The sequence below is a fragment of the Muscardinus avellanarius genome (assembly GCF_963383645.1).
Source record: "Muscardinus avellanarius genome assembly, chromosome: 13".
Lineage (NCBI taxonomy): Eukaryota > Metazoa > Chordata > Mammalia > Rodentia > Gliridae > Muscardinus > Muscardinus avellanarius.
The window spans coordinates 34,777,949-34,791,719 of record NC_137799.1 but is presented as its reverse complement, the minus strand read 5'-3'; the positions used below and the strand labels follow the sequence as shown (position 1 = coordinate 34,791,719).

Genomic DNA, 13,771 nt, shown 5'->3' with positions numbered 1-13,771 from the left:
CTATGTTGGATTTTATCAAGTTTCTTTGCATTTATTAATAGGATAAGCTGGTTTTCCTTATTTTATCTGTTGATGGGTTTATTATTGTATTTCCTAAGAATAAGCCATCTTGGAATTATCAGCATAAATTCTACTTGATAATGGGAGAATATTCACAAAAGGCACATCTACATTTCCTCACATCTTCTGGGAAAGAGACGCTAATATTCAGGTAACGGCACCATATGAAAGAAAGCAGCCCCAAGACAGCAGAAATGGCCTCAATTGCCACACATGCTCATAAGAGGTTCTCATTGAAAAACTGAGGGCAGCCGCACAGAGAGCTGGGGTCAGTTTTCAAAAGCTATTAAGTGGCTCTAAGCATTCCTCAAAATGCCAGGAAAAAGCCATTCAAGAAAACACCTTTTAAATTCAATGACTGTGAGCTGGGCGTAGTGGCGCGCACTTGTAATCCCAGCATTTGGGAGGCTGAGACAAGAGGATCGCAGGTTTGTGGCCAGCCTCAGCAACTTAGTGAGGCTCTTTGCAACTCAGTGAGACCCTGTTTCAAGATAAGGAATAAAAAATAGAACTGGAGGTGTACCTTGGAGGTAGAATGCTCCTGGGTTCCATCCCCAATACCACGAAAAATAAATAAATAAATAAATTCAATGATTGTGTTGAAGGTGACTTATAATAGTGAAAATAAAAATCACAATTAACAATAATCACAATATACCTGTACAGTGCAGATATCTAGCTTTCTCCAAACACATTTCTTCAAAAATTAAAGCAACAAGACCTGCTAAATGACAAACTAGATATTTGGTGACTTTTTTTATATCAAGTTTCTAAAACTGCAAAAATTAACAGAAAAGATAATAAGTAATGAACACCTGTATATATCTTCCTAGAAACAATTTACTGCATTTGGTTACCCTAATGCTCTTTAAGCACACACACACTTTTTACTGACAATGCCGAATCAAATATAGTGACTTCCTGAAGTGACTTATCCAACTGTATATGACATAATAAGTAGGTGACTTCTGGTTCTAGAACAAAGGATTCTGCCTTAATAGAAGGCTGAGCCACATATAAGCAACTACATTTTTGTTTACATAATGACCACTTAGGGGTCATCTAATCAATCGTATAATTCATATAGGTGAATTCTAGGTTTCCATGAGAATTCTATTCAAATTACTTCATTTTGGCCTTTGAAAAAGTAAAGTTAGCTGATAAAAGAAATATATTCCTGAGTTACAATCTAGCTCCCTACAATTACTATGTAACTTTAGTAAATCATTCAGTCTGTGCTGGTGTCTTTGTCCTCATGATGAAAGCAGAATCCAGCTCCCTCGAAAGCCCATGTTCTTCCGGGCATGTCGGCATATGCTTGTAATCCCAGCATTTGGGAGGCTGAGCTCAGAGGATAGCCTCAGCAACTTAGTGAGGCCCTCAGCAACTTAGTTTCAAAACTAAAAGAATAAAAAATAGGGTTAGGGGTGTACCTCAGAGGTCAAATGCCCCAGGGTTCCATCCCCAGACCCACACACACAAAAAAAATAGGGCAGGGGGTGTAGCTCGGGGGTCGAATGCCCCTGGATTCTATCCCCAGACCCACCAAAAAAAAAAAAAAAAAAAAAAAAGCCCATGTTCGGAAACCTCACACCTGTTGCTCCTTCGCTCCTTCTAAAACATTATTCATACCCTAAGCCCTTGAAAATACCTACTACTCCTTCAAACTTTGTGCCATCTCCTCCAAGAGGACTTCCCTATCTCCCCAGACTGTTAGACTTATATTACCTCACAGCATTCTATACCTTTCCTTCAAAACAGTTATCACAATACATAATTGTGTATTTCTCTTGCCTACCTGGGTGTGGACAGTTCATTGCTATATATCTAGGACTTACCACATGGCATTACTCCAACAGGCATAAAATGTTTTGGTTGTTGTTGAATGAATATATAATACTTCATAACTCAAGGCACCATGGTGAATACAACAGAAATAATATGTGTAAGAGCATGTCTAAATCCACATAAGCACTCTGGGTTTCTTCCAGGTAATTTGACTAAAAAAGTTTTACAGGAATTTCTCCAAGCAACAATACTATGACTCTGAACAAGGAGTCTACGTGAAGCAGTGAGTCAGAAGCAAGGCAGACAGAATGAAGTATTAGAAGGCAGGACACAGTAGGCTGATTAATAAGAATGAGACACAGGGAGGGCCGGGATTCTGAGGCCACCTTCTGACCTTATAAGAAATCTCTTACATGTCTTCTGCTAAACAAAAACTGATCCCAAAGCCAACAAGTAGCATGCTTGGCTGGAAAGAATACTATAAGGTAGTATAAGCCATAGAGGTAAAACTAGAAAATGCTATGGAGTCTACATAAGACCTGTTGGAACGCATAAGTTCCTGTATATGAGAGCAATATACAAAATTCAGTTTTATTTCTATATGCTAGCAAGAAAAAAGAAATTAAATTACAAACCATCAATGCCATTTCTACCATAAAAATAGGAAATATTAAGAACTCGATCTCACAATAGATGTGCAAAGCCTGAGGAAAAAATACCACATAAACCTCAAATGGGGGACATTCTACAAACTGCCTGATCAATACTTCAAAAGAAAACTGTTAAAGTTGTAAAAAAAAATTTAAGTATCAATAAACGGACAGAGATAAAGAAGATCTGATGACTAAATGCAATATCCTTGAACAGAAGAAAGACACTAGTGGAACACCTGACCAAATCTGCACTAAGTATGCAGTTTGATTAATAGTTATATGGCAATATTTGTTACTTATTCCTGAAAATATACCATAATAATGCAAAATGATGAAAATAGGGCAAAATACACAAAGGAGTACAATAAAAGGAAACTATATTATTTGTAACTTTTCTATATATCTAAAATCAATTTAAAATATACAAAGTTCATTTTAAAAATAGCATGTCTAACAGTATTAAAAATAAGAAATACAAGCCGGGCGTGCTGGCGCACGCTTGTAATCCCAGCATTTGGGAGGCTGAACCGGAGAATCGCGGTTCGTGGACAGCCTCAGCTAGTTAGTGAGGCCCTCTGCAACTCAGTGAGACCTAGTCTCAAAATAAAGAATAAAAAATAGGGCAGGAGGTGTAGCTCAGAGGTCGAATGCCCCTAGGTTCCACCCTCAGACCCACAAAAAAAAAAAAAAAAACTTAGAGATAAATCTCACAAAGATGTACAACATATGTAGACTGAAAACTGCAAAACACTGCTGAAACTGAAAATACCTAAATATATGAGAGACATACAATGTTCATAGATCTTAAGAAAATACTGTGAAAGTAACATTCCCTACAAATTGGTCTAAGGTTCAAAGTAATTCTAATTAAAATCCCAGCAGTTCTTATTATAACTACAGCTTATTACACATTAGAGATGCCAACCCTAGCAGAATCTTTAAAAAAGAGAAAACAAAAAAATTATATGAAATGACTACAATGATGTTTTTGCATGACTCTAAGAGTTACAAGAATCCGTATTTTTCTTCTAAAACTGTGTTTCAATTTTATTTATTGATTTAGGTATCTGCTTTGGTAGAACTTATTGCTGATTATGATTTACTATCTATAGTTTCATCTACTGCATTTTAATTTAAAAAACGTTTCACACAAGCAAATGGAAAGTAGTGTTGAAGATTAAATATTAACAATTTAATGAGGGTTACCAGAACCTTATGGGTTTGTTCTCCACTTAAAGTAGGGCATTAAAAAAAAGTAAGAGAGAGAGAATGAGAGAGAGAGAGAGAGAGAGAGAGAGAGAGAGTGTGTGTGTGTGTGTGTGTGTGTGTGTGTGTGTGTATGTTTGTGTAGGAAAGGAGAGACTGGTTCCATTTCTTCCAGACGTCCTCCTGAGTCACTTACAGTGCTGATCACAATCAACTCTGGCGAACACTACTTGATTTTTACTTGGATATTCTTCCTTAATGACATCAGAGGCTTCCTCAAAAATTGGATGCAACATCTGGCTGAAACGACACCTATACAGACAAGCATACTCATTAGAAATGAAAAGCATAAATAATAACACCTTATTTCAGTTATCACCCATCAATACTTAAAATATTTACAACAAAGAACTGTGTGAGACAATTACATATATAATTAATCACAAGTCCTGATGTCAGTCAACGGAGATGAAGGCAATTTTGAATTCAAAGACTATGCTCTAATTCAAATATTGTGTAAATAACTAAAAGATTTTATTTCTTTTTTTTTTACCTTAAGATAACTGTATCTTGAACACACAGAATGTCATGAAATAAGTATATGGAACACAGAGAAAGTCATGAAATAAGTCTGCAATATTCCCTCTAAGATACACTACTAGAATTTTTAACTACTGAGATTTGAGCATTTATAAACTAAATTAAATTTCTCTAAATAATGAACACATTTTTAGACTAACATATAAACTCTTTTAGTTTATCGCAAATACCTGGCTATTCTATCAAATCTCAGAGAAAACTTAGCATACTAAATAAGTAAGTTATATTAAAAGGATAAATAGGCCAGGCGTGGTGGCGCACGCTTGTAATCCCAGCATTCGGGAGGCTGAGACCGGAGGATCGCGGTTTGCGGACAGCCTCAGCTACTTAGTGAGGCCCTCTGCAAATCAGTGAGACCTGGTTTCAAAATAAAGAATAAAATATAGGGCTGGGGCTGTAGCTCGGAAGTCAAATGCCCTTGGGTTCCATCCCAAGACCCGCAAAAAAAAAAAAAAAAAAAAAAAAAAAAGATAAATAGTATATATTAAACTGTTTTTCTTTAAGATTTACCCCTATATAAAATAGAATTTTATATCTGTAAACATACTAAATATACCAAATCCAGAAGCAAATATTTTAAATTCCTAAATAAGACTTCCTGTCCATAGTTCCTTTTGTTTGTTTGTTTAAAACAGGACACAAACCCCACAATATTACAGAAACTTGTTACTACTAATTCTATTTCTTAATCAGAACAACCACTTTATGAATATATATTGTAGGTCATTAAAAGAATCTAAGAAGAAGAGAACAATTGGCATACACATACTGGGTAGAATAAGCACTCTCATATGAAAAAGAATATGTTAACCTATATCTGTTACTATTGCTTCCAGAGCCCTTGTGCAATAAGAAATTTATTTAAATGAAGCCTGTGAACTCTTTAATCTATGTGTGGTTAAGTCATACATACTAGCTATAGTCCAATAAGAATATTCTAAAGCCTGCTAAAGGATGCAAATGTTATACCTCCTCCCTATTTCTTCTTGTATATATCTCTTCTAACCTACTCACCTGACTTCCTAAGGAGATGTCCTAGAATATATCAAGGAGACACAATCTGTATCTTCAATCTCTTGCTTTCAAGTGGTTCTTTCCTCTTTTAGCATTCTTAAATCTCTCCCATCTGGGATAGGTGGATAGGGTCTGTGGACATCATGGACCATGTCTTATTTGACTACATATTCTAATAAGCAGTCAATAGATTTCTAATAAATGAATAAGTGGACAGAATGAAGGGACTGAAGAGAGTAGGACTCCAGGCTTATGGATTCTCACAACTTGCTGAAAATAGGGTAGGTGGAGGGCAGGGGAGGCAAGGAATAAAGATTACAGTTTCTTGAAGAATTTGGACATGGCTTAGTAAAGAATTAGTGGACGGGCTTCTGGCTTAAAGGCAAAGTGAAGACTCACATAGTGGACTCTTTCCAGATTGTCCAGTTTGCTTGCTACTTGGTAAGTATATAACCACAGGTTCATGGTTAAGGTAGCATCAATTTTAAAACTAAGATGTTAAAGGAGAAGGTGAAATAAAAACTCCGTAAATATTACTATACCTTCATACATATCCATACACATGAAAATATTACATTTATAAAAACTATTGAAAAAAGCAGTGAATCTATTAAAAGAGCTGTATGGTCCTCTGAACCCAATCTCCAATCAGGTACTTAAATTAATACTTAACAAATCAAACAAACAGGTAAGTGACACTTTGGGGACACTTACAAATACGATCTAGTAGGGAGAAAAATAAGCTTTGGAGTTAGACATACCTGAGTTTAAATCCCAGTTCCACCACTTACTAGCCGTATGACCTTTCTGAGCCTCAACTTCCTCAACCTAAAATGGAAATTATAATACCTACCTGCAGGGCAATTCTGAGTATTAAAAATAATATATGAGTCTAGCACATAACAGCATTACTGAACATTTACTATTGCTTATTACTCTCTGAGACACAGCAGTATTTTTAGGCAGCTCTATGAGAGACCAATTTCCAGAGAGAATTCAGAAGTTAGACTTTAAGATCAGAGAGAGTAAGTACATGCCCTAAAGTCAATTGCCCAGTTTTTCTCAGTTAAATAAAAGAATAACAATTCATTAACAGCTCAAGGTTTTCTTTAGGCAGGATGTTTTCCTAAGTAACTAAATCTAGTCCACATTTCCAATTCAGTTTTTACAAAAAGGTCAGGAGAATGTTCTATTTTTCTTCCTTATTACAAACAAAATCCTTCAGTCAAGAGAAATGTGTTCCAGTTCTCCTTTGCTGCAATCTAAATAAGTAAAGTTGGGAAAGTACCTTGTTCCTCTGTATCTTTGTTTTCTTATTTTTAAAATAAAATGAAAACCAGGTGTGGTGCATGCCTGTAATCCCAATACTTGGGAAGCAGAGACAGGAGGATTACAGGTTCAAGAACAGTCTCAACAGATAGTGAGACTCTTATCAACCTAATGAGGACCCTATTTAGAAATTAAAATGTAATAGGGCTTGGGGTGCAGCTCAGAGGTAGAATGCCCCTGGGTTCAATCTCTCTAGTACCACAAAGACAAAGTGGACTAGACTAGATAATATTCTACTAAGCTTTCTGACTACTACTATATCTGGAAAATCCTAATTTTATCTTGGAAAATGTCACATTTGTTATACATTTTATAGATAGTATGTTCTCTGAGTTCAGTTTTTTGCTAAGTTCTTTAAATACCCGTACAGAGCTTCCCCTGCAGCGGCCATGGCTTTGCAGTAGTCCCTGGCCATGGACCACAAGGACCAAAAGTGATTAAGAATGTGAACCACCCGAGGGACAGCCACTGCACAGGTGTCTCACCAAGCACACAACCCTGGTGTGGGATGTGATCTGAGAAGTCTGTGGCCTTGCCCCCAGTGACTGCTGTACCACGGGACTTTGAAGGCCTTTGAGGACAAGCAGGCCCTCAAGTTCATCAAGAATAGGGTGGGAACACACATCACTGCCAACAGGAAGTGAGGGGCTGAGCAGTATCTTGGCAAACATGAGGAAAGCAGCTGTCAAAAAGGACTGAGCCCCATTGCTCCAAAGTAACCCTTCAGGCCACACAGGGTGCTCACACTTGTAATCCCAGTACTTGGGAGGCCTGAGAAGAGGATCGCAGGTTTACCGCCAGCCTCAGCGACTTAGCAAGGACCTCTATGATTTAGTGAGACCCTGTTTCAAAATTTAAAAAAAAAAGGGCTGGGGGTGTAGCTCAGAGGTACAGTGTCAATGGGTTCAATTCCTAGGACTACAAAAATAAATAAATAAATAAAATCAATCTTCACAGAAAAAAATACCCATATCTATACCTACATACACCCAGTAGGTATTTATTATGCACTTATCAGCCATGTAGTATGCAAAGTGTTTGGAGATTATATTGAAAAATAAAGTAATGATAACTTTTTTTTTTTTTTTTTTTTTTTGGTGGTACTGGGGTTCCTGGAAGCCCTTCTATCTCCGGGCTACACTCCCAGACCTATTTTTACATTTTTATTTGGAAACAGGGTCTCCTAAGCCAGCGCGCATGGCCGGCTTCAAACCTGCGCGATCCTCCTGTCTCTGCAAGGCCGGGCATGGTGGCACACGCTTGTAATCCCCGCGCTTGGGAGGCAGAGACAGGAGGATCGCGCAGGTTCGAAGCCGGCCACGCGCGCTGGCTTAGGAGACCCTGTTTCCAAATAAAAATGTAAAAATAGGTCTGGGAGTGTAGCCCGGAGGTAGAAGGGCTTCCAGGAACCCCAGTACCACCACCAAAAAAAAAAGGAGAAAACAATATAGTAGGAAACCACCAATTAAATTATAGCATAAGCCGGGTGTGGTGGCGCACACTTGTAATCCCTGTGCTTGGGAGGTTGAGACAGGAGGATCGCTCAGGTTCGAAGCCAGCCTCAACTGGCTTAAGAGACCCTGTTTCCAAATAAAATATAAAATAGGTCTGGGAGTATAGCCCAGAGGTAGAAGGCCCCTGAGGCTCCATCCCTAGATATATATATATATATAGATAGATAGATAGATATAGATATATAGATATATAGATATATAGATATAGATATCATAAAAATGCTATGATTGGGTAAGATTGGGGTGTTACAGGAAATACTCAAAATGAGATTAAATTCTAATAAATATATTAGAAATTTAAAATATCCTAAGTTGAAAATGCATTAATATGCTTCATATATCAAACATAGCTCAGCTACACAATACACTATAGAATACTGATTGTTTACTCTGGTGATGGTATAACTGACTGGGAGCTGCACCTTGCTGCCACTGCCCACGATGAGAGTATGGGACTGCGTACGTATCACTAGCTCAATAAGGAGGAGAGTACAGTTTCTACTGAATGTGTGCCATTTTAGTACCACAGTAAGGTTGAAAAATCCTAAATCGGATCACTGTAAACTGGGGACCATCTGTAGAGGAAGGGTTTCTATCTAACTTGAGAGCAGGGATAGGCATATTGATAGAGGACAACATGAAGAAGGTGGCATCTAATCTAAGACCTGAAAGATGATTAGCATACCACTAACTGCAGGTGTGGATAAGAAGAAAAAGTGATAAATCCAGGCAGGGGAAATATAAGTTCAGTGATGAAACATACAGAATTTCCTGAGTTGAACGAAGTTCAGTATAACAAGAAGAATGCGGGACAGGAAAGAGGCAAGAGACGCTGCTCTGGAAATAGGAAGGGATCAAATCCTCAGGGGCCTTCTATGTCAATATAAGGGACTTAAACTTTAACCCAAAGGTAATGGAAAGCCATTTTAGAGGTGTAAGATGAATGTAAACTAATTTGCACTGTAGGAAAAAAAAACTCCAGCTTACATTATACAGAATAAAATGAAAATATCTAAGACTAGAGGCAGAAATCTAGGTAAACTCAAAGACTATAATGGGATCCTGGCAGCTGGTAGAGAGTAAGACTTTAAGAGTCAAATAGGACAGAGACCATCTAGAAATAAAAGATTGTGCCAATGTTTCAAGTTTCTCTTCAGCTAAATTTTCCTATCTCGAGGATACACTTTTTTAAAATTTACTACATATCATGACATTGTTTTAGATTCTGGGAATACTAGTAAGACATAACTGCCCTCAAAGTCTGTTTGCTAAGGCACAAAGACACTCAAAAAAAAAAAAAAAGAAGAAGAAAAAAAAGACACAATAGTATGCTTCAGATTTGGGGAGTATTGTGGACTTTGGGCTTTCAGATTAGAGCAAATCTAGGCAAATACTTTGGAAAAAAATCCAAAGTCGGAAGTACTTCTGGTCCCAAGCATTTCAGGTAAGATATTCAACCTGTAGTTGAAAAGAATGTGGCACAGAGAATACCACATGAACAGGATAGAATGCTATTCAGAAAAAAGAGCAAAGATTTCCTACAAGAGGTAGCAGATTGCAGTAGGTTGAAAAATATCAACGTTTTCCCCTTTAAACTTGCCGCACCTAAATTCTGACCACTAAACTCTGCCCTCTTTCCATAGTCAAGACAGATAAAATTGCAGTATGTTATTTTGTTTCTGTCATATTTTAGTTTTTAAGATGCAGTGCAACTGAATCTGTTATATTTCTCCCTTAAAATAGAAATCCTAAGTTATTTATGTATTTATTTTATATAGGGAATCTTTTTTGAAATAAAAAATGTTTCCCCCCTTCATCCTATCTAATAAAGGCATATTCACCTTCAGCAAATTAAAAAACAAATGACAACAAAAATACCCAAAAAATAAAAATAAGATTACTTACCAGTCTGCATAAAAATTTACTAAAGCAACATCAGCATTGTCTGAAATTGAAAAAAAACTAAAGTTATTTGTGTCTACATAATTTTGACATAGAGATATGATTTCCATCATCATATTTTCCCAACTAAAATTCCAAACAAGTAAGAAAATCAAATCCAGATCAGGCAAATATTAACTATTAGATAGTCCACTCTCATAAAGTGGAATTCAGATTTTAATAACTTTTTCATCTTCCACCATATTCATGAATAACTGAGAATTAGTTCCTTAAATAAAATCCTGTATCACAGAAGAGACCTGTAGAACTAAGCGATTTCTAAATTTCAAATGTCCTACCTAGTAGCAGTAAGTAATCTATAACTAACAATTGGACAAGAAGCACTTTTTTCTGGTTCCTGTTAAACATTACTCTCTGTTGCAAAAATAAAAACCACCATTTGCATATCAGGAGGTGAACATAGCATGAGAAAGACACAGCCTACATCTGTACTCTTTTGCCTAAACCTAATTCAGAGAAACTTAAATTTCTCAAGTACTAATGAGTTAAAACACAGTTATTCTAGAATTTGGAAGGTAAAGGGCATGAGAATGACAGGTGAATTTCAATTTTCTTTCCTTTATACCTTGAAGCACTTGTTATAGCTACCTGCCTATCCCATCTAAAGCTGTGGCTCACAAACTGTGGTGTCTGGACCAGAAGCACCAATGTCACCTAGAAACTCAAGAAATGCAAATTAGGTGGAGGCTGGTAGTTTCTATCAGAAGCTCAGGGTTGATACCAGCTGTACAGATATTAATAAGACATTCAGGCAATTCTGATACATGCTAAACTTACAGAACTGCAGCTCTTTGGATCCCATAAGATGGAACTAGGTTTTTGTTTCTTTGTTGTTGTTGTTGTGTGTGTGTGTATGTGTGTGTGTGTGTATGTGTGTGTGTGTGTTTTGTTTTGTTTTTAGCATTTAAAGTTCCAGGAACCAGCCAGATGGGGTGGCACACACTTGTAATCCCAGTACTTGGGAGGCTGAGATAGGAGGATCACAGGTGTTTGGCCAGCCTCAGCTACTTAGTGAGGCTCTCTGCAACCTAGTTAGACTCTGTTTCAAAATAAAGAATAAAAAATAGGGCTGGGGCAGAGCTTGGAGGTAGAATGTCCCTGAGTTCCATTCCCAGTCTCACACACAAAAAATAAATAAATAAAAAAAGGAAGAAAAAAAAAAGAAAGAGAAAAGTAGTTCTAGGGACACAAAAAGGTATGGTACACAATGAATGTTTTAACTCCTTTTACTACTAATATTTTTGGTTTTGTTATTGTGTGCAAACCTATGGGAGAAACAGAGTATTTAAATCCAAAAAAGAAACAAATCATATAAACACAAACTGCACATTTTCTTTTTTTTATTTTATTTTATTTTATTTTTATTTATTTATTTATTTTTATTTTTTATTTTTTTAATAGGTGCACTGTATTCATACATCATAGTGGGATACATACTTTTGTAGACATACATGCACACATTGCCCAGTCAGCCCCCACCTGATCCCCACCCCGTTCTCTCCCTATCCCCCCCTCCTATGCTTGGCTTAGTAGTTGACATCTAGTATTATAGCAATTTATCCAAAATTAAAAATGATAATCTCACATAACAGTTTCATTTGTCTGATACCAAGCTTTTGATGACTTAAAGATAACATTTCAATATTTCTTTTTGCTTTCTTTCTTACCAGAGAATCTATTTTTTTCTATTTTTTAGGTGAAACTATCATATATTTATATATTTATTTTTCAGAAAAAAATCTATCCTAATATGGAATATGGACTCTAGGTATCCACAACGATCTTGAAAAAGAACAAAGCTAGAAGATATATATTTTCTGATTTCATACCATATAAAGCTACAATAATTGAAACAGTGTAGTACTATTCTAAAGGCAGATATATAAACCATTGGAGTTAAATAAAAGCCTAGACCTAAATTCTTCCCTATATTGTCAAGTTATTTTTGACAAGGTTTCCACGAACATTTGGTGGTAGAAATAATAATCTTTTAACTAAATATTGTTGAAAAATAATAATTACATGGAAAAGAATAAAATTGGACCCTTACCTAATCCCATATACAAAACATTTTCTTTAGGCCCCTAAATTATGTTTTTCTATCAACCATATCTTTACCTTCTCTCTACTATTTTTTTTTTTTTTTTTTTGGTGGTACTGGGGTTCCTGGAAGCCCTTCTACCTCCGGGCTACACTCCCATACCTATTTTTACATTTTTACTTGGAAACAGGGTCTCCTAGCCAGCGCGCATGGCTGGCTTCAAACCTGCGCGATCCTCCTGTCTCTGCCTCCCAAGAGTGGGGATTACAAGCGTGCGCCACCACGCCCGGCATCTCTCTGCTATTTTTAAAAATCAGAAATGAATTCCCTCAAGTGAACTGTATCTATGATCACACTCAACAATGCATTCAGTAACACACTTACTGAACTTAGTGAGTCCAATGACAGTATAAAAGAGATCAGAATAGCAATAAATGCTGAAAAAGCCTTCGACAAAATCCAACACCCATTCATGTTAAAAACACTACAGCCAGGCGTGGTGGCGCACGCTTGTAATCCTCGCGCTTGGGAGGTGGAGACAGGAGGATCGTGCAGGTTCGAAGCCAACCGCGCTGGCTTAAAGAGACCCTGTTTCAAAAATATAAAATAGGTCTGGGAGTGTAGCCTGTAGGTAGAAGGGCTTCCAGGAACCCCAGTACCACTAAAAAAAAAAAAAAAAAAAAAAAAAAAAAAAAAACCAAACTACAGAAAATTGGAATAAAAGAAACATACCTTAACATCATTAAAGCAATATACAACAAACTCAAAGCCAACATTATACTGAATAGGGAAAAACTACAAGAATTCCCCCTAAAATCGGGAACAAGACAAGGATGTCCACTATCACCACTCCTCTTCAATATAGTCCTTGAGACTCTTGCCACAGCAATAAGACAAGAGAAGGAAATCAAAGGAATTCAAATAGGAAGAGAGGAATTAAAATTATCCTTATTTGCAGATGACATGATCCTTTACCTAAAAGACCCTAAGAACTCAACCAAAAGACTTCTGGAGTTAATTAACAAATTCAGCAAAGTTGCAGGATACAAAATCAACCTAAAGAAATCAGAGGCTTTTCTTTATACCAACAATGAATCCACAATGAAAGAAATAAAACAATCAATTCCATTCACTATAACCTCAAAACCAATAAAATACCTCGGAATAAACCTAACCCAAGATGTTAAAAGACCTCTACAACAAAAACTATAAAACAGACTTCCGGGAAGATGGCAACCGAGAAAAGCGGGGCTTAAGAGCCCCCCTAACAACAAATCTCCATTACCACAAAATCAGCGCCTTTCATAGCCAGAAAACACCATCACCAGTGAAATAAAAAATCACCAGGCTCCAGAGAGAAAGCGGACTGAGAACAGAGCCACAGAGGAGATACACTGGCCTCGCGCCCTAGGACGCGGCAGACGCGGCAGCAGCGCCATACTGCCGGCGGTACCGGCGAATTCACGGGACGGCTACAGCAAGCCTAGGTGAGCCACTGCGGAACAGCCAGGCGGGATTTCTCCACGCAGAGAGCGTCTAAAGCTCCCAGTGGCTGAGCTCAGCACACGCTGCAGTGATTCAGAGTCGAAATCAAAACCAAGAAG

General features: G+C 37.2%; 1 protein-coding gene across 1 annotated transcript in view; it reads right to left on the bottom strand.

Annotated features, from left to right (window-relative positions):
• Positions 1 to 13,771, bottom strand: part of ERP44 (endoplasmic reticulum protein 44) — a gene marked incomplete at its 3' end in the record, with an annotated part of 79,035 nt that overhangs the window by 31,795 nt on the left and 33,469 nt on the right. The window contains exons 3-4 of the mRNA XM_080708507.1: positions 10,070 to 10,109; positions 3,904 to 4,019 (exon numbers count right to left, since the gene is read on the bottom strand). Coding sequence (XP_080564633.1) covers positions 3,904 to 4,019; positions 10,070 to 10,109 — 156 coding nt within the window. The remainder of the gene's footprint in view (positions 1 to 3,903; positions 4,020 to 10,069; positions 10,110 to 13,771) is intronic.